The 20,749-nt window shown below is 39.8% G+C and overlaps 3 protein-coding genes across 5 annotated transcripts in view; 2 read left to right on the top strand and 1 right to left on the bottom strand.

Moving 5' to 3' along the window:
* Positions 1-10,284, top strand: part of fam171a1 (family with sequence similarity 171 member A1) — a 22,413-nt gene extending 12,129 nt beyond the window's left edge. The window contains exons 5-10 of the mRNA XM_036215780.1: positions 2,150-2,308; positions 2,846-3,022; positions 5,962-6,078; positions 6,230-6,344; positions 6,537-6,651; positions 6,778-10,284. Coding sequence (XP_036071673.1) covers positions 2,150-2,308; positions 2,846-3,022; positions 5,962-6,078; positions 6,230-6,344; positions 6,537-6,651; positions 6,778-8,298 — 2,204 coding nt within the window. The 3' untranslated portion in view covers positions 8,299-10,284. The remainder of the gene's footprint in view (positions 1-2,149; positions 2,309-2,845; positions 3,023-5,961; positions 6,079-6,229; positions 6,345-6,536; positions 6,652-6,777) is intronic.
* Positions 10,285-11,366: 1,082 nt separating this feature from the next.
* Positions 11,367-18,938, top strand: nmt2 (N-myristoyltransferase 2). Of its 2 annotated transcripts, none has more exons than XM_024267513.2 (12): positions 11,367-11,572; positions 11,959-12,073; positions 13,176-13,317; positions 14,442-14,560; positions 14,632-14,723; positions 14,798-14,914; positions 15,002-15,172; positions 15,255-15,363; positions 15,449-15,619; positions 15,700-15,867; positions 15,965-16,102; positions 16,875-18,938. In XM_024267513.2, the coding sequence occupies exons 1-12, from the start codon at positions 11,460-11,462 to the stop codon at positions 16,893-16,895; spliced, it is 1,476 nt and encodes a 491-aa protein (XP_024123281.1). In that variant the 5' UTR covers positions 11,367-11,459; the 3' UTR covers positions 16,896-18,938. The 2 variants fall into 2 exon arrangements, with proteins under 2 accessions (XP_024123281.1, XP_024123280.1); XM_024267512.2 differs by having other exon boundaries at positions 11,368-11,572; positions 11,956-12,073; positions 16,875-18,935.
* Positions 18,711-20,749, bottom strand: part of rpp38 (ribonuclease P/MRP 38 subunit) — a 2,464-nt gene continuing 425 nt past the window's right edge. For both annotated transcript variants that reach the window (XM_024267514.2, XM_024267515.2), the window contains exon 2: positions 18,711-20,282. In XM_024267514.2, coding sequence (XP_024123282.1) covers positions 19,433-20,275 — 843 coding nt within the window. In that variant the 5' untranslated portion in view covers positions 20,276-20,282 and the 3' untranslated portion in view covers positions 18,711-19,432. The remainder of the gene's footprint in view (positions 20,283-20,749) is intronic.

Raw genomic sequence — 20,749 nt, 5'->3', positions numbered from 1 at the left:
AATAACATCCACACCTTAATTTCCAGAGCAAACTTCAGAAAGAAGGCCTCCAAGATCTATTGAACACAATAGCAGAACTCTTCTACCTCGCCGCTGGGGAATGTATTGTAGACTCGACACAGTCGGACCACAATGACATCACCTTGCTAAGATTGAAATGCAGCAAGATATCAGAAGGGTTAAAAGAAAAGTCGAGCCAAGCATTATGTTTGCTTTATTGATCCAGAGATATTTCCATTAAGTCAGAGATATTTCCATTAATTGATCTGTGTTTGTAAAAAGGCATTAGCTGAGGAGAAGGTATGGAGAACTGCTTTGGAGAAAAGTATATGGTTATCAGTCGAAATTGTGGATTGTTAACTTCATTGAAATGGACTAAAACTCCAATGACAAACATGTTTTTAACATGTTCTTGTGGAATTTTTTCTCATGATGGGGACATGTATGAATAAAATTAAGATTAAAATTGTATTTTTGAGCTTTTCTTTACCCAGATTGTTGTGAATCTGAAGCAGACAAAAAGATGTAGCTTGTTATGTAGGTGTTACTGTTGGCAAACCACAAGCTTCCTGTTCCGCTTCATTCCAATGCATCCACTTACAGACAAATAGATCCATGTACGTCTTCATTTTCCCTGACCAAGCTAACATCTGTCTCATAACTATACACCTGGGTAACTCCGATATTCCTCACCATTTTTGTTGTACTGGTAATGTTATGTTGGAGTCATAAAGGCCTAAAAGCTTCCGAGAAAGCGTCTAAACAGATAATGGAAAACGGGGTCTTGTAGGGTGTATTCAGACTGGGTACGGTTGGTTTGCTTCAAGTGAAACAGAGTTTGTTTCTACCAATAATCCGGAATGAATTTCAGTCTGAATACACCCAAGCGCCCCCTGATCTGAGACCAATAACATCTCTTGGATCCCTGTTTCGAGGTGGTCTCAGTTAGTTTCCAATTGAACTGAGCATTGGTTCACTATGAGACTTCTCAGTCTAAAAACAATGCGTGCTTGGAGCAGAACAACTGGACCAAAACAGTCACCGTAGCCGGACAAATGTAAAGCAACGATTGTCGTTTTATCAGATGAAAAAAAAAGGATCCAACTGTTTATTTGTTAGAACGTTTATTTTAACATAGTAAAAAAGGCATATTACATTCTTTGTTTCTCGTTTCACAACACTCACCTGGCATCATCCTAAAAGTTCCCTTGTAGTCCCTAAATTTTCTTAAAAACAATGACATAACACCACAACAATGAGACAGCAACTCACTGAAATTTGGTTTGGCTGATTAAAACAGCTTTTATCATGATACACATTGCTTCTCACTGTTTTCCCAACCATCTATCTGTCATAAACACTTATCTGTGTACCTTCTAAGCCATCTCCTGCTCAGTAAACCTCCTTGCAGCATGCGTCCACCGTATTAAAGTAGTATGCAAAAAGTGTTGAACCTAATATTGATGCAAACAAACAGAATTCTTCAGCAAAATTTTGAAAAATCCTGACAAGAACTGCAAATCGCAGGACTTCCAAATTTTTTCGTCTCTTTCCCCCACCTTGTAATTCCTGGCCAATGCCTGAAGAGATCTTTAGTCACGCAGTTTTATTTACAAGCTTTGGTTTGAAACTTGAAATCTGAATGCAGACCAAGTGCAAGGTCCAGGACTCGATCCGGACCAACAGATTTTTCCATTCTGAAGACATCTTAATCAATTAAAAGCCCACTGGTATGATAGATGAAAAGATGACGGTGCTTTTAAGCAAAATAGCTGTGTTTTTTTTTTTTTTTTGTTCCTGTTCATAGAATTTCTGCAAAATGAAGGAAATATAGGTAATAATTTCAGGAATCATATTAATTTATTGATTTTTTTATTCACAATTTACCTGATCTATGTGGACCAAATTGATGTAGAATAGATGAGAGGGTGCTTTGTAGACCCTCTTCATAATTTATCAGGTTGGAAGTATAGAATTGTGTATTCTGTTTTTTGTTTTTTGAAAGGATAATGTTCAGCAGCGTGAGTCCTCTGCCTCATACAAACCAGGATTGTTTTGTATAATTGCCATTTCTCTAATATATTTTATCCAACTACAGTCAGACACAGATGTATGTTTTCTGACATGTTTTTTCCTTTTGCTGTCAAAGGGTTAAGAGACCATCCAGGAGTTCATTTCCAGCGCAGAGCTCTTAGTCTTCCTTCCAACACTTCCTATGCAAACCTGACGGCTCTCTTCACCGTGGCGAGCTCCCCCTCACAAATCCAGCATTTTCCCTACCTGCAAACCTTTGGCAGCAACCTCACAGGTAAGAGCCGAACCTGAAATCCAGACTGGTAAAGAGAGAGTTGGCACTGGTGATAGGGAAGAAAGTTAAAGGGAAGGGGAGGTGGGGAGTGTAGACGTAATGAAAGACGCTACTCCGAGAGGCCTTTCCGTCTGATCTGCTGAAACACAATAGCCTCCTGTGTCCTGTCCCAACACAACCCTCATCCATGACGGCTTTTCGGAATTTTTATCCATTTTATTTCTCCCACAGCCTCAATTCTTGCCCAAAGTTCACCTTGTTTTCCATTACTCAGACCGTCTCCCTGGAGGCAGTGCATGCATATTTGTGCTTTGTAAAGATGAAGTGTTTTCCCACTTCAGCGTCCGGGTTGCTGCCCCCCACCTCTCTCCCGCTGCCACGTTTCCTGTCTGTCTTTTGTCTTTCTTCCTGCCCGTCTTTCGCTGACAGCTCTCCTTTAAGTCTCCAACCCCACACAACCCTCCGTACACACCTTAATCCCTCTCCCTTTCATTTCTGCTGCGGTTTTCTAATGCTCCTCTCCATGCTCTCGCACAGGCACAGAGAAGAAGCTGGAGCTGACTCCTGTTGCAGCCATCTCTGTTCACCTGTTAGCCAGCGATGGAGCAGAGCTGCAGGTGAACGGACCAATCACAGTCTCCCTGCCTCTGCCGAGTGACAGCAACCTCAAAGAAAATGATCACATCCCCGCGTGGAGATTTGACCCTCGTTTAGGTATGTACTCATGGAAATACACAACTCTTTAATCATTGGGTTGAAAATAACAATCAATTTCTAAAGCTACGTCTTCAATCTGGGTTTATTTATTTTCTTGTTAAAAATATGTTATGTTGGTGGTAAATAACTAGTAAAAGTATTACCACAAACCATGTGCCTCCACTTACTGTGTGATGAATAACATTATTCATACAATTCATACCACATTAATCTGCAAATCAAAGTACTGCGACACATCACAAGTTTGGACTTTAAAAATGTAATCGCTTGTGGCTCAGTTATACCTACAGCTCAACTAAACAATGCAACTTCTGCGAGGATATTTCAAGAGACAGAGGTACCTCAGCTCCCTCTAGACTCCCTGATTCATTTCAGCTATTTTAACCCTGTATGCCAAACATCCAACTGTGCGACACACCCAGTTCCTCTTGGAAAAGCTGCTAGAAAGACAGCGGGTCAGCAAGCGAAATGTCCTTTTGCTTCAACACTCTTCTCAGATTTCCTGCCGGGTCATATTTGTGCTCTGTCATGAAAGGAATTTTAATGAGAGTCCGCTGATGAAACATTTTGAATTTTATGTTCACTGTTTTTCACACATCTTTCCCCCTTCAGTTGGGTCGGTCTTCAGTTCTGTTCTATGGGGCCTTAGAAATGTAACCTTCACTAACCTCTAGAAACCCTGTGGGAGTTTTTTTAGGACGCTGTACAAGCTCCCATTGACACATTACGACACATCGCCGCATATCAGTGTGATGACTAATGTTTTGGCTCACAGTGAGCAGCATTAGCACTTATCTGGAGTTGAGTCAAACTTTTTTACCTTCTTTTTTCCCCCTTTTTTCACTTATTGAGCAGCATTTAAAGTAAACTGAAACAGCAAACGTATGTCTCACTAGAAAATCTAAAACGAGGAACTTAAATTTGATTAAGAGCTTCACTGAGCAGAGGGGAACTCCACCAGAATGTATTATTGCCTCTAGTCCTACGAGTCGGTTTTCCTTTCTGCTTTTCCTATTATTTTTGTCTCTTTTTCTAGTAAACAGCTGCATGATGTCATTCCCTACATGTTGAGACACCGTGTAACTTGAACGTGAGATAAAAGTCTTACTATTTAAACATTTCAGTACTTGTTAGAAGTAAAAATAATAAATAACTTGCTGAACTTTCTTAATAACAGGCTTCACATTCCCTCAAGCAAAGTCTGTCATTCAGAGTGTCGTTGTCGTTTTGTCGTGTTGGACGATGTTTAATAAATCACAGGATATCAAAAATCGTGCTTAGAGGTGCAAGCTGTGAACTCAGAAATTACCTAAGAGGGGATACACCTGTAAGGCTGAATATTCTCAAACTATCATATGTAGACCACTTAAGAAAAGCTTTTGCCCGAACCAGGGCTGCATCGGTGAATATGTCCAAAGCAGAACCTCTTTAGGCATCATCTCTTGTTCCTAAGCAACAGATCAAATAAGTAACACAACAGAAGGCCTTTACTCCTGATTTTTTTTTTTTACTTTGAACTGTTAACGGTTTGAAAGCACAAGTGTGGTTGTGCATGTGTCAAGCTGAGGATAATAAACAATGGACGAACTTTAAGAACCATCTGGTCTCTTCAGAGGACTTCTTCAGGCTGATAAAAGCCGTCTCACAAAAGAGGCAGTTTTTGTTCTACAAAAAAAAAAAAAAAAATGCACACACGGACTACACGGGGAAACCTGTTTCTCTTGTATAACTGACAACCACTGGTGTTTTTGGGTGGCAAGAAAGCGTGGAGCTTTGTCTGCCACAAATAAACCCCAAGCTCACCTGCAGCTCGACTGGGATTGACAAACAAGACACGCCTTCATCCTGAGGGATGCAAATACACACAGGTCCCTCTGATGAACTGACTGTGACCTATAGCCAGTCGTGTTGATTTAGCATGAAAGGGTAAAAAAAAAAGGAGAAATGATCTATATATATATATGGGCCGTGTTGATATTCAAAATGTTTGCATAGTGTAAATAAGTTTTGAGTTTTCCGGTGCTGTATTGTCAGGAAGCGTGGGAACACAGTCCTTACACGTCCTTATTAATAGCAGGTCACTCCAACAGTGAGCGCAGTCCCCTGTGGAAAGGATTCAAACAGGACTCCGGTGATTCCAGGCAGGACTGGGCAAAGGCCTGAGTGTTTGTGTGAGGGAGATGCTGAGTCACACGGCCTCTTTTATTTATTTTGCTTCTCTTTTCTCTTATCTCTCATTCCATTTCTCCTCTATGTTCTGTCTTGTTTCTCCTGCTTAAAATATGTTCTGTTGGCTTCTTAAAAATCCTCACACTTTCCCTGTTTTTAGTGTTTGGGCAAATTCCTGACTTTATGCAAATGTGCATAAACTTGTAAACAGATTAGCATTTTAGCCCTGTGACCCAGAAGATCCAAAGGGTTAAGGCATAACTGAATGTTTCCTCTCTGGTTTACTGTGACTTTATCAATCAGTAGCTTTGTAGGGGATTTTTTTTTTCTGTTCTAACAATTAACAGTAGCTATTATGCTGGTAGTTTACTTTTGAAAGCCTATTATTTATTTGCACAGTGCCTCCTTGTGGTTGGTTTTAGTACTGTCAAACTCCTTTCTTCCTCCTCAGGGTGAGCTGTTTATTTTTTTGAGTTATCATAGCATCTTTATGGCCTAAGAAGAAAAAAAAACAAAGGCAGCCCATTCAGTTTTCTGAGTTGTGTGGGCCAAAAATGTTTTTCCATCTTAAAACAATTGTGAAAATGAAAGTTTACTGTGGGCGCACAAGTCCGATCAGTCCACACTCAACCAGGGAGAGTCTGCCCACAGAGACTGCATGTGATGCAGTTGTCGGTTGGGTGCTAACGCACTTTGTGCAGCTATTTCTGACACAGAACACAAAAATCAATGGGATATTTAAGCTCTGTGATTGTGTGTTCGTGCAGGCGCCTGGATTAAGAGCAGCTGGGGTCACGTGCAGAGGCAGGGGAACCAGCTCACTTTGACCTACATTGCTCCACAACTGGGATATTGGGTGGCTGCCATGTCCTCTCTGCACTCAGGTGAGAGGCTACTGGGTGAATTTGACAGAAAAGTGTCTTCGCATGACATTTCTCAACAGCTTTTAATCAGTTTTTCAGAAAATTATCATACTTTTATGTGTTTTGCTAAGCATATATGGTATTACGTTTTTTTGATGGATAATTCCCACAGGTCCAATGGTTGCGAAAGACATCAGTACATACCACACAGTTTTCCTGCTGGCTATACTGGGAGGCATGGCCCTCATCCTTCTCTGTTTGCTTTGCCTTCTGCTCTATTACTGCAGGTCTGTGTCACTCAAGTATGTATAAATTTAAGTATTTTCCAATGAAGACGGTTGCATAACACAAGTGAAAAATGTTTAAAGAAAGAATTTTATATTTATTTGGTTTCTTCTGAGGATAGCTGACGCTTGTTGTGAAAAGAAAGTTTCAAATCTCAGTAATTACAATTATTGATATATTTTGTCGTTAATTAGACGTCGCTGTTTAAAGCCACGGTCCCATCGCAAGATGATGCTGTCTTCTGGTCTGGACAGCAATAAGAAGGACCAAGCCACCTCCATGTCTCACATGAACCTCATCAACAATGAGGTAACGTGACGATAAGAAACACCATTTGAAGTATTCTGACTTGTATTATACATGCTTACTTTTCAATTCTAGTATTTTCCCTTGTTTGTTTTGCTGAGTTTACTTTATCTTTTTTCTTGCATTCAGGTGCAGCTGGAACTGGTTTCCACAGCCACTGAGCCTGACATGACCACGCCGATGCTGAAGCCTTCGCCCTTCGAGCATCAGGACAATCAGCGTCATCACAGTCTGATCCAGCACAGCAAACAGAGCCGTTCGTCTCTCGGCAACCACAGCCTTCACGGTTCCTCGCTCGGCAATCTGACACCTCGCAGCAGAGACTACCGTCAGTCTGCGGAGACGTTCCAGTTAAAGGCCGCTCTGTTGTCTGGGACAGAACGGAGTTACCGTCAATCCTACACCTCTGTCTGCTCATCCAGCAACCAGATTTCAGAGGCCCTGTCGTCATGCAATCCCGGTCAGACATCAGCCACACAACTGAGCAGCATCGGGATTATTGATTGCATCTCTCCGTCCTCTCCTCCTCATTCTCCCAGCAGGGGAGAAGGAGGTGACGGTAGGGCCCCCGACCACCTTCTCTCCCGCTCTGTTGATCACTTGGAGCGTCCCAACCCACAGTTGCTCTCTCGGCCGGGCCAGCTGCTCTGCTGCGGTTCTGTAGATCTGCTGAGTGGAGGAGAAGGCTACTCCAGAGTGCGCCCCACGCTGGTCATCCCTGCACACTACATGCGGCTTCCCGGGGAGCACCCTCTGTCTGGTCAGGCGCTACTGCTGCAGGCTGATCAGCAGAGTGATCTAGAGACCATCCAGGCTGAGCTGAACGCCCAGCAGCCCCGGGGGCAAACCCCGACTGACTGCTCCCCAAGTTCCACCAATCAGAGTGATGGAGAAAATCTGGGTTTGTCGGAGTCTCTGTCTATCCCGTCAGCGCTCGGTGAAACAGGTCTGGTGGAAATTAACAGAGAAGACACTTTACTGGCTGAGAAGACATTGATGGAGCTGAGAGGAGGGAAGCCTCTGCCTCACCCTCGAGCGTGGTTCGTCTCTCTTGATGGACGCTCCAATGCTCATATACGCCACTCATACATTGACCTCCAGCGGGCAGGGTGCCACAGTAACACACAGCCCTCGGAAGGTCAGCAGGACAGCAGTCGGCATGGCAGAGGGAACGACGCCAGCCTGGACTCTGGCGTGGACTTAAACGAGCATAGAGGGGGACGAAGGGGCAGAGATGCCGAAAAAGAGACGGAGAGATCCAAGGGGGCAGCATCCGCTAAAACCTACACCCAGCTTGTCTATGTGGATGATCTGGAGGGCGAAGGCCATGAGGAGGCGAGCAGCCCTAAAAATAGAAAAGCAGAACCTTCGCTGTCAGATAGAGCAGAGGGCAGCGGAGGTGAAACGGAGCAGGGGGGCGTGGAGAACCCAACAGCTGAGGAGTTACAAATCCAGGAGGAAGCCCCCTCACTGTCCCCCTCCTCTCCCCCTCCCCTCCCAACCCCAGAGGGAGTGACATTCAGGACTGATCACGCTCTGCTGTCCGTCTCCCCGGATGATGATGCGACGCACGACGACGGAGAGGAGGAGAGGAAAAGCCCCTGGCAGAGGAGGGAGGAGCGACCCCTTCTGGCCTTCAACATGAAATGACCATTGCCAACAGTGGCCAGCTCTAAAATACGTTTTGGGTGCTATTCCTCATTTTCAAATTGAGACTATATGTTTAAAACGTACAATCTAGTTCATTCTGTGCACAAGTAAATATATAAATTCCACCCAATCATATAGTTTGATGATAAGCAACATTTAAATACAGATTGGATAAGTCAGAAAAGAGGGAGAAGCTAATAATAAAAGTGAAGGATTGCAATGACACTAGTGCTTAAGAGGTGACCTATATTTAGTGAGGTCTCTGTTTTCCCACCTGCTTATCTCTTTAAATTCAGAGTAAACTCAAAGAAAGCTTTGTTTTTTAAAAGTATGTAACTAAATTTGTCTGCCATCCATTTTTTTTCAATTAAATGAAGGAAATATCTGTTTAAATAGCACTAAAAAACTATTTTAGCACTGGTATCTGTACTGGAATGGAACTTTTGAGGATCATGTTGACAAATTCAGTTTTGAAATGACCACTGTTTTTTTTTATTTTTCTTTTATACCTAAGCTGTATGAGGTGACACGTTGCCGGGGCAAGCCAAACGGACTTGGGAGTTTCAACATATTATATGCACAAAAATGTATGCCTTTTTTTAAATATGAAACAAGCCTTGTAATCATAACTGTGGTAGAAATCGTTTGATGGTTCTGGGGAGAATTGACCAAAGGAACCCCTTTTTTCTTCAGCCATATTGGCCTGAATCCATTGACAGAACACCAGTTTAATACAATCTAACCATGGTGATTTTATTTTATTTTTATGTTGTTATAGTTGTGGATAATGTGTCCAAAAAAAGGGCAAAAAATGCTCTTCTTTGAATGTTCCAGAGCTACAATGGGATCAGCCTTATTGCAAACCGCTATTTCCCCTCTTGCTTGAAACAGTGCACCCTACAGGTGTTCATGTGTACTACAGGGAGAGGATGTTTTTGCTTTATGATTAAACCACTACTTTTTTTTTTTGTTCATAACCAAATGATGTGACCTAAAAAACTATGCTGGTGAACAAGGATGTATTACCACTACACAACTGTAGTCCCAAACAAAAGTTTGATGATATGAAGGGGTTATAACCGTTGAACCACTGACATGCATATTTTTGCTCTATGCATCACTTTCATAGCTGCTTGAGATGCCTTCTTTTTGTAAATATCAATCACCTTGATTTTTAATTGCCAACATGAAGTATTTTACGTACAAATTGCTATTTTTTATTTCTTTTTAATATGTTGTGGGATTTTAGTTTTTTGTAAAAGTGGAAACACGCCTAGCTTCACATTTATTTTGGAAAAACACCAGTTTGCTGTGTCTCACCTTGTTCAACCACGTCCCCATGATCCAAGTGCCTTTGAACAATCTGATTCTGCAAGGCGTGTGTTGGACACACCACCTTGTGTTTGTTTTTACCCTTCATTTGATGTTGTTTTCGTCCTCCCTCTCTTCTCTACCTCAGCCTTCACTTTCTCTCCTGCTTGTGAAAGAAAGCATGCAGTAAGTTTTCCTCCTAGCTAGCATATTACAAAGCTACAATGCAGATTTATCAGGAAAAGCCTACCCAACTGCTGCAATCATAGACTCCTCTACTGCAATCTGCAAGATACTGGTGTTTTAGAAACAGGGATTGAGGGTTTTTTAGGGTAGCACATGAAAAGGTGAAGCTACATTTTCACAAAACTTTCTTATTTGTATGTTATTGGAGGATGAATGTTTTTCCTAAATGTGTTTGTAGTGTTGGGAGTGTCCATCTGCTGCTGAGTTTGGTTGTTTGAGATACGGTCAACGTTATTTGAATCCTTCCAGTCATGTTGCAGAGTGTCTTTTCTCACATTCGTCTGAGTCGTTGACAAGTTTGTCTCTTGGTATCACACAGCAGCCTCAAATTATTGGATTAAGTAGAGATGTGCTATTCAGAGTGAGTGTAAATTGGTTTGTTGCATTATATTTGAAACGTATTATTCCAAATAAACACCCAAAGGAGAACTATTTGTGTATGTGTTTAAACCCCTTCGGCAGACGTCCTAACCTGGAACTAGTCTAACAAATTTGAGAAATTAATCACTTTGTGATATAAAATTAAACATCTAACAGTATTAAATTGGCTTATTTCTGTAAATTTTGCTAAATTTAGTGTATTTACTAAAATAAAGTAAATCAGTACTGCTCCCTGTTTGTTTATACTTAATTTATTTATTTAAACATTTTAAATCACAAATGGAATGATGTAGCCTCTTGAGATGAAACATCTTATTTTTGAGAGGGTCCACCTTTTCAGTAAATAAGCAAATGCAAACAATAAAATCATTGTAGATATGCTATAAGCAAACTATGACTGATTCATGGGTTAAATGGGAATTGTAAAACTCCTTTGTGGCCCTGTTATAAAACGGCAAAGTATCCAGGATTTACACCACCTTCAGCCGGATAGGCTCCAGCATCTCTGTGATCTTGAATGAGAATCAGGAGACATGAATAACGGATAAGAAAGTATGATGATTTTATGGAATATATAAAACCATCATCTATTCATTGTTAAGGCAAACAATGAATAAAAATTAACATTAAATTCATGCTTGCCTGGGGATGTATACGAAGCAGCTTCATTTTTTAGCACACTTTTTTTGTGAAAGTAAAATATTTGGAGAATTTGAAAAAGATCTTTATTTTGGGGAAAGGTGGAAAAAAGGGTTTTAAAATGTCGACTTAGCTAGAAATATTTTAACCAGTTTCAAGTAAAAGGAGGAAGTAGAAAACTGCTTAAAGCACTGACTGGTTGTTTTTGCGTTAAAAAAAACGTAATATCAACATTTAATTTTTTCTCTTTCTTTGACATTTATTGTATACTTGTAAAAAAAAATAGACAAAAATATTTTAATTTTTTTTTAACTCTTTGAGGTCAAAAGTGACCTGGAAAACTGCAACACTGCATCACAGTATTATAAATTAACTTATATGTATATAAGTAAAAGACTTATTATGATTTTAAGATTGTTTATCCTTTAACTCGTATTTAATACCCATAATTTTCTTTGACAGTACTTCCTACTTCAGCCCTGTAGGGGGCGACAATTCCTTCGACATTTTCTTTGTGTTTTCATCTCTCGCCCATTTCCCGTGAGCTCTTAATTTAACGTTGCCTGTTTTAAACAAACTGTTTCATGATGGCGGAAGACAGTGAATCCGCAGCCAGTCAACAGAGCCTGGAGTTGGACGACCAGGACACTTGCGGGATAGACGGAGACAACGAGGAGGAGAATGAACATATGCAGGGGTGAGGGGTGGCCTGTCCTGTCCGACTGTGAAACGCAATAATGTTTTTTTCTCCAGCCAGTTTGTGACTAGCTAGCACAGTTAGCTTGCTAATGTTAGCAGCAATGTCGCAAAGGTGATGAAATTAAAAAAAAATGTAAAGCGAAGGCTGTTTCTTTCGGAGTGTGTAGTGCGCTTTTGGTGTTTTCCCCCCACACAGTCGCTGTCCCAACTGAACGGCATGACCGCCATTCATGAGGACAAACCGTTAGCTAGCCCGCACGAACTAGTAGCTCAGCTGTCATTCGTTGCTATGGAAGTGAACGTTAGCTCCGCGCGCGCGAGTCCTGCAAAGTCAGCCTCCGTTCTCTGATGCTCTGCGGTTCCATCCTCTTCTATCCACAGCAGTCCGGGAGGAGAGCTGGGAGCCAAGAGGAAGAAAAAGAAGCAAAAGAGGAAGAAAGAGAAGCCGAGTTCGGGGGGGACCAAGTCGGATTCTGCCTCTGACTCCCAGGAGATCAAGGTGTGATGTTGACAACAGGGACATATGCACACATTTTCATGTAAAGCACGTAAACAAAACAAGTGACACACGTTTGCGACATTTTGAAATAAAACCTCGACTTGATGTCTTAAATTTGTACTTTTATATAAGGAAATCCCATTGACTAATTTGGTAAAAGTATGAATTTACTATAAAGACCCACTCCATTGAAAGTTGTGTTTTTGACTTGTTCTTGTGGCATTTTTCCTCACTATGGAATATATTAAAAAAGTAACATTAAAATTGCATTCTGAATAAACTGTATGGCAGGATAGCTCCAATATTGCTCACCATTTTTGTTGCATCGCTTATGTTAGGTTGGGGTTGTGAGGAGCTGTAAGATAGTAGGAGAAAGTGTAATGATGATAGGAAGTGCGGGAAGGCTCAGACTGCACCAATTGTTACGCCCACAACTCAGTGGTGAATTTCTGATGAACTACTGCCAGTTTTGCAGAAACTGTCCTAGAATATGACAGTTTTTTTTTTAAAATCTTGGATAAAAACTGGATAATAATTAACCACTGGGATCACATCCTTTGTATCACACTGTGAGAGGATTTCAAAACAAAAGCATGAAGCCAGTGCAGTAAAAATGAAAAACATGTGTTTCATTTGGTTGTTTTATGCAAAAGTAAACGCATGCATAAAACTGTTTTTTTTGGTATTATTTATTGGTATTATTTGTGATCTGTAAGAATTTGATTGAACTTCCATAGTCAAAACCGTAATGTTGAGGTTAATGTGAAATTGTTTGCATTTCTATTCGCTTATTTAAAAAAAACAGTAAACTAAAAAGAAATAAGTAAAATTAGAAATGTCATTATTTTTATACACTACAACATATTTAAGTTTTTATTTAAGAGGATGTTTGTTGCAACATACTTGGCATACTAAACCATGTAATACATTTGCAGAGTTGTTCAGCGATAGCTTGAACGTTTGTTGATTTCCTGTAGCTAAATTTTATTTATTTGTATGTCTTACATGTCTTAAAGAATGAAGTTCAGAAATTCACTCTTGGGGAAGTGGTATCATGCTGTTGTGACAGCACACTGCAAACATGTTTTCCTTCTGCTGTCAGAACCCTGGTTTGCCCATTCAGAAGCTGCAGGACATTCAAAGAGCCATGGAACTGCTTTCCTGTCAAGGACCAGCAAAGAGTATCGACGAGGCAGCCAAGCACAAGTACCAGTTTTGGGACACCCAGCCTGTGCCGAAGTTGAGTAAGTACCAAAATAAAAATGTAAGATAATATATTCTCATCATTTTAGACAAAAATAATTGTGTCTCCACTAATTAACATTTTTGCTCAAATGTATGTTTTTTTAAACTAGTTAAATGTTTTAGATGAAACACACCTATCGGCTAATCAGACATATAGAAATATATTGCTTTGATGTACTTGAGGCTTGAATTAAGTTGGATCTGACTCAACTTAGTTTAACTATTTAAAGTTCCAATCATATTTTGATCTACTGTAAAAGCATTCCCAGTGTTTTTTTTTATTATGATTGTGATGTTTTTAACCAAAATCAAAAACCCCGTGTATTTTTCTTGGACATACAGAGTGATAGTTTTTCATTCGTAATTTAGCTCTAAGTTGTGGGTGGGACTGTTGGCGCAGAGTAAGCCTGCACTCATTTACCCATCATCCATCTATTTACATGCTCTCCTGCTAGCTTACAGGCTCTCACAATCCCAACTTAACATTTGCTGTGCAACAAAAATGGTGAGCAGTATCAGAGCTATCCAGTTCTACAGTTTTGAGCCAGTTGACAGTTCAGATGAGGAAAGCAAATACATTAATTGATCTATTTGTCTGCAAGTGAATGCATCCAAATGGAGCACAGCACAAAGCTTGTGGCCCACTAATTGTAGGTTTTACGTCACAACTACTAGCTTTTTCAAGCTGCTTTTTTTGTCTGCTCCTGATTATCAACGATTTGAAAAAATATATATTTGGAAAAGAAATTTCAAGCTACATTTTTATTCATATATGTCCTCCATCATGAGAAAAAAGCCACAAGAAAAAATCAAAAACACAATTTTCATTAGAATGGATACTTTACAAACAAAACTTACAAAAAAAGGATGAATGAAAATGTTTTTATTTTTATTTTTATTTTTTTAGCTTATTGTCTTGGGTGAATAATAAACACAAAGTTTGTACACGTCTTTTTTTCAGAAGGTACTTTAAGGGTTAAGCAGAAGTAACTGGAGCTGGTTTGTTTCTATGTGAATTTTTAGGTTTAAAAATCTCTTTGATTACAGTAGTTGATAAATACAACCTGTCACTGGAAGTGTTGTGAATGACTGAATGATTTTTTTTTTTTTTGTCTTTCTGCAGATGAAGTTGTGACAAGTTATGGACCCATAGAGGCTGACAAAGAAAACATCAGACAGGAGCCATATTCTTTACCTCAAGGCTTTATGTGGGACACTCTGGACCTCAGCAATGCAGACGTAGTACGTACAGTCATCGGTTGAAAGTAAGCCTCCTGCATTTGTATCGATTCATTAATCGTCTGTCTTTTCAGCTGAAGGAGTTGTACACGCTGTTAAATGAAAACTACGTGGAAGATGATGATAACATGTTCAGATTTGATTATTCACCAAACTTCCTCAAATGGTAAGCAGTTCTGTTCATCTGGTTAAGCGTGTTCATTTCCCCTCTGAACGTGTCCTCCTCCCTCGTCCTGTTAGGGCTCTGCGTCCTCCTGGCTGGTTACCTCAGTGGCACTGTGGAGTGAGAGTCTCCTCCAATAAGAAGCTCGTTGGCTTCATTAGCGCCATCCCCGCAGACATTCGCATCTATGACACGTGAGAAATCGCTGACACGAAATCAATACCCCTTAAACGTGTGCGAGACGGGGAAGGGAAACCTTCTGTATTTTTGTGTTGCTGCAGGATAAAGAGGATGGTAGAAATCAATTTCCTGTGTGTTCATAAGAAGCTGCGTTCAAAGCGTGTTGCCCCCGTGCTAATCCGAGAGATCACACGGCGGGTGAACTTGGAGGGAATATTTCAGGCAGTGTACACCGCTGGAGTTGTTTTGCCTAAGCCCGTGTCGACGTGCAGGTATGAGGGATGAAAGTCCGATGTTCAGGGCGTCGTTACAGGTAGCTTTTTGTTTTATTTTTTTACCTTTGTTTTTGTGCAGATACTGGCACCGTTCACTGAATCCCAGGAAGCTTGTGGAAGTAAAATTCTCCCATCTGAGCCGAAATATGACTCTACAGAGAACCATGAAACTCTACAGGCTACCAGATGTAAACAACTGAAATTCTCATCTCCTTTTTTAGATTCCTGGTATTTATACTTAACTTTTCCGCTTGCTGTCCTCTCCACGCGCAGAGCATCAAAACTCCCGGTCTGCGGCTGATGGAGAGGCGGGACATCCAGCAGGTCAAGGAGCTGCTCCATGAATATTTAAGACGTTTCCAGCTCGCACCTTCGATGGGGGAGGAGGAAGTGGCTCACTGGTTCTTACCACAGGAAAATATCATCGACACTTATGTCGTCGAGGTATTTGAAGGACTTTCTGTCAACGAGCTCTCAGCTGTTACAGCATTCTGCTCTGCTGACGGTCTCTGATGCTTTTCCAGGGATCGGGCGGAGTTCTGACTGACTTGGCTAGTTTCTACACTTTGCCTTCAACTGTGATGCATCACCCCCTCCATAGAAGTCTAAAGGCTGCTTACTCTTTCTACAATGTTCATACGCAAACTCCACTTCTGGACCTAATGAATGATGCACTGATCTTGGCCAAACTGGTAATATATATATATATTTTTTGCTTTAGTAAGTAGGTTTTGAGCTTCTATTTGAAGTTATTTCTTAATCTTGGTGTTGTTTCTGTCCGTCAAACAGAAAGGCTTTGATGTGTTCAATGCCTTGGATCTAATGGAGAACAAAGCATTTCTGGAGAAGCTCAAGTTCGGCATAGGAGATGGAAATCTACAGTATTACCTCTACAACTGGAAATGTCCCTCTATGGACCCTGATAAGGTCGGAACATGTTTGCTCATCTGTCATTTTCCAGCAAAACAAACACAACATGATTAAAATTAGTTTTACAAAATAGTCAGCAAATATTTCATTTAAATATTTGAAAGCTACACAACTCAAAGGCCAAAATCAAGAAAATTATATGTGGGAGAAATCTCTCACCATAGATGTCTAGTTTTGAAAAATAATCAGGGTTCTCACAGGGTTTTAAAACGTCTTGAAAGCATGGAATTTATGAATTTGTAAATAATAACTTCAAAAGTCTTGAAATTTTGTACTGTTTCACATTTCTTGTCGAAAATGTAATTTTTTTACAATGTTTATTTTGATCAAATAATAGAAATAAACAGTGTCAGAAAAAATCTTAATGCAACAATACGCTCAATGCGACCACTGGTTAAAAAAAAAGCGCACTAAAACATCATGGCACCACATAGAACAAGAAACTACAGTTCTGATCATAAAATTGGAATAAATTAATAAAATGGAAAATAATTAATAAAATAGGAAATAGGCTGGGAAATTGGTCTTAATTTTGGATATGCATGATCTTAAAAATGATTCTCATATTATTTTAATGTGTCAGTAAAAGTTTTGTGTAATAAACATTCTAGGTACAATTTTAAATACAATTTATGGAATGTAACCCCCAGGATAAATGAGGGGCCGCTGTATTCACGTTTTACTTCATGTATTATACCTATTTTATGTGTTTTTGTACACGTCGGTATAGAAAGAGTTTTAAAATGTATCTCTCTGGTTTGTGTTGCAGGTCGGCCTCGTCCTTCAGTAGCAGCTCTCCCAGTTGCTGCACTAACACACACAGTTGTCAGTGACCTTAGAAATACTCTGCCTGGACATGCAGGCCATCCATCTAGACAAAGAGAAACACACCATAGAAACCAACCTGGTGGCCGTTGGTGGATTCATCCAACACTGGTGTCATCAAGAACTTTCTCTGTCCGCCCGGAGAGGAAAACTCTTTACTTAGTCATCCTGAATGTGAAGTCATGCTATGCCTGAGATATCCAACCCGTACCAAGCTCCTCACCTGCGCTCTCACTTTTAAAACTCCACCAGTTTGACTTTCAAAAGGATGACTTGTTTTTTTTCTGCCCTCAGCAGACGCATTATTGTGAGAGATGGGCATGTCATGTGATTTCAAGGAACAATAAGAAGAAAACATGAACAAATATCAACTTTTTAAAAAACTCCTCTGTTATACCACTGCTCCACATTTTGTTTTTCCTTTTTCTACATGTCGGTGTGGTCAGTCAACTGTCTGCTAGCTGTTTATTTTTTTATTTTTTATTTTAAGCTTCATTAGAATTACAGAGACTGAAAAGGTGCTTCTGACGCATGAATACCCTCACCTTTAACCCAGGAGACAATTATATTTACTAAAATGTGCCCCATGCAAAGAACTTGAACAAATAAAAGCACCATTCTTTGGTGCTTTTATTAAAATTTTGGTTCACATATATATATATAAGAATAATAGTTATTTCAGCATTTAAAGCCATACTCGTTCTTGTATGAGTTTTGAGGGCTAATCTGATGCATTTTCTATTAAGCTACATTGAAGTCAGTGAGTTTGATCACAACAGTTTTTAAAGGAGAATGTATCGCATTATAAAAGCACAATTCCCTTCATTCTTAAGCAAGCAGATGATCGTTATTTAAGCATTTCAATTGGAGACAGAATGAGTTCACGTTTTTCAACCTTTTTTGTCAGTTTATTCGTAGTTGTCCAACGAGCATTTCTCGAATCAAAACAGAATAGTTTATTATTCCCCACATTAATTGTCATTACTCCTGTAAAGCGATTGATCAGAAGTGAAAAACCTTTTGCATACGTTGTATTCATCTGCTATTGCTGTGGATCTAAATAATTCAGTCTAACTCTCAAAATGAAATGGTTCAGTACCAGGCGAGTGTTTCCTAACCCTTTTTTTTTTGTTGACATCTCTGGATTTTATTTATTTTCATGGTACTGTATATTGTGAAACAATTAAAAAAAATAAATGGTAGGTCTTTTTTTTTTAGCTAAATGTGTGAAAGTTGCTATATTTGTATTTGTACATTTCAAAATATATTGAGACATATTTCTGTCATATTCTAAAATTTGACTCTTAAGCTTCCAGAGTGACTTGAGGGCTCTTGCCGTTTGTGCTTGAATCAACAGGATGTTCCTTGACTTCACCATGTTTCGCTACGCCACTTGTTTTAAGGTGGAGCTGGCCGTTTACTGAAACTGTTCCGAACATGTTTGCTGGCTTAGTGTTTCTGTTCCTGTGGCTCTGCAGAACTCCACATGTGAAGGCTGCTGTTTTGTTCGTTTGTATTTACGCAATTTTATTTATATCCCTTTACAATTTAAAGTACAAACTTGTTTTTTTGCTTCAGAATTGATTTTTTTTTTGCCAAAAATGTTGAGGTCAGATGAGAAGAATGATGCTGGCATTATTTGTTAGATGTGTTTTTCTGCAGCTGTTTGAATGAACTGTTGAGCATGTGCGTTTTGCTATACAGTTAATTTCAGCAATTGCTTTACCAGTCACAAACTTATGAGGGACTTTTACCTGAAAATCCGCCTTATTTTGAAGTGTTTTTTTTTTCTTTTGCCACTGAGATGAAGGGGGGAGTTTTTGATCTGAAAGACATCTTAACTGAACAACAGTATTTTTATTAAATGCCCTTGTAAGCTGTGATTAAAACTGAAGAACTCGTACCAGCCTCATTAAAACGTGAACCCATAAAAACAATCCATTTCAACACATCGGCTATACCAGCATGGATACCTGATAATCTGGTTGAATAAACTCATTTGAAAGGAGAACGTATCTGTTAATTATTTCTTTCACATTTGAAGTCAAACCATTTATCTTTCAAAACTGTAAAAAAAAAAACATTTTTATAAGTATGATCAACTTGAAATGAGGGAGTTCATTTAGGATTACAGTGAAAAGTGGGAATTTTCTTTGAGATATTACAGATAATACAGTCCGATTGGTCTGCTAACGCTAGATTGTGCTAGTTTGATAGAAGACCAATAATTTTGACTACATTTGTCATGAATTATCTATTATTTAGAGCATTCTGACTCATAAACAACAGATTAATGATTGATACCAACAATTACGTTCAACAAAAGAAGTAAAACTGTCAACAGTAACTAAACCGAGCTGGATTTATTCGTTAAAACCATCATGTCTGAAACTTTGGTGTTATTCTTTGAATTTAAAACTTTTGACAGCAACTATTTAATGTAAAAATAAAAAAATAACCTAAAATCTTAAAAAATGTTTGCTTTTTTCCAGTGTCTCAGTTTCATTTGACAGATTTTTTATTGGGTTTGATCTTTCTTTTCTTTGAAGGGTTTGAAACAATTCTCTTCACTTTAAGAGGCTGCAGTGTGCAGGAGGAGGGAACCTCTAGGATCTCAGGTTCCCCCTCAAGTTTTCTTTTCTGTCTTTTTTCTACTTCCATTACTTCCGTCGTCTCCTCCTCCTCCTTTTCCATGCCAGCAAGAATTGCAGGTGACACTCTAGGCACTGGCTCTTGTAGCCATGCCACGTCCACTGGAGGGACTCTTGGTTTGATTGCATCGATAGTGTCAGTGAACATCTCTTCGTCTCTGGAGGAGCATCGTCTGAACCCCAGTGCAAGGACACTTTTCAGCCCCAGTGGAGCTGAGAGGTTCTGGCTAAGGCGAGGCACCTGACAGGCTGGCACACCTCGTGTAGCACTCAAAGCGATCAGGTGATTAGTCATGTGGTTTGGTCGGACAGATTTACACACAAGCAGCAGGTGGAGCTCATTCCTCTCCAGAGCTTTAGTGACCTCGTTGATCCCGATGGCCAGCTGTCGTCTTGCTGCAACATCTGTCCAGCCGTTTTTGGAGGGCTCGCTCTCCTGAGTATCCGGGCTCAAAGATTCAGTTGTGGAAGCAGATTTCTTTTCCTTCTTTTTCCCCCACGATCGAAACACTTTTACCTCTTTCTTCTCCAGCCCTGTTGAAATCATTTTGTCCGTTAAGGTTTTGAGGATAAAATGCATGTCTTCTTGGGGAAGTTGGCTCCACTGTGAAGTGAAGGGGGAGTTGAACGAGGTCTTTGCTTGGATTCGCTTTTTCAACTCCTTCTTTTTGGCTGGTTTTACAGGAGTTGCCATGGCTCGTCTGAAATCAGATTTAAAAATGTTCAAGAAAAGTTAGATGTGAAAGCACTTCATTACTGCAACATGGCACATTGCAAGCAATTATTATTTCAATCTGTAGGTCAGAATACACCCCAAAAGAATGTTAAGTTTCAGTCTAAAAATAACAAATTTAGCTATGTTAATTCTTTACTACAAAGACACCAATGTGATCAAAATGTTTACATTAAAACTGTGGTTTGAAAAAAATATTACTACGTAGATTAGTCCCAAAGTTATCTATCTTACTTTTGTGATAACAACTCTTCAAGTATCCCATAGCATATATTTGGCTTGACAGAATACACAAACCATGTGAACGACAGGTTTTCCTGGACTCAGAATCATCTTTTCTACTCAGAGACTTAAGAAAGTTGGAAATCATGATGACTTTATTATGACAACAAAATCATGTACAGTTTAGAGAAGCTCTGTGGTCCTTCGTCCTTT

The sequence above is a fragment of the Oryzias melastigma genome, linkage group LG16, assembly GCF_002922805.2.
Source record: "Oryzias melastigma strain HK-1 linkage group LG16, ASM292280v2, whole genome shotgun sequence".
NCBI lineage: Eukaryota > Metazoa > Chordata > Actinopteri > Beloniformes > Adrianichthyidae > Oryzias > Oryzias melastigma.
The sequence above is the reverse complement of the archived record's forward strand: the minus strand, read 5'-3'. Positions and strand labels throughout refer to the sequence as shown.

What these genes read in the sequence shown, in the direction of transcription:
- nmt2 (XM_024267512.2), top strand. Translation starts at nt 11,460, where the DNA reads ATGATGGCGGAAGACAGTGAATCCGCAGCCAGTCAACAGAGCCTGGAG. An exon ending in GAGAATGAACATATGCAGGG is followed by an intron (nt 11,573 to 11,955) that starts GTGAGGGGTGGC and finishes TTCTATCCACAG; the next exon opens with CAGTCCGGGAGGAGAGCTGG. An exon ending in CTGACTCCCAGGAGATCAAG is followed by an intron (nt 12,074 to 13,175) that starts GTGTGATGTTGA and finishes TTCTGCTGTCAG; the next exon opens with AACCCTGGTTTGCCCATTCA.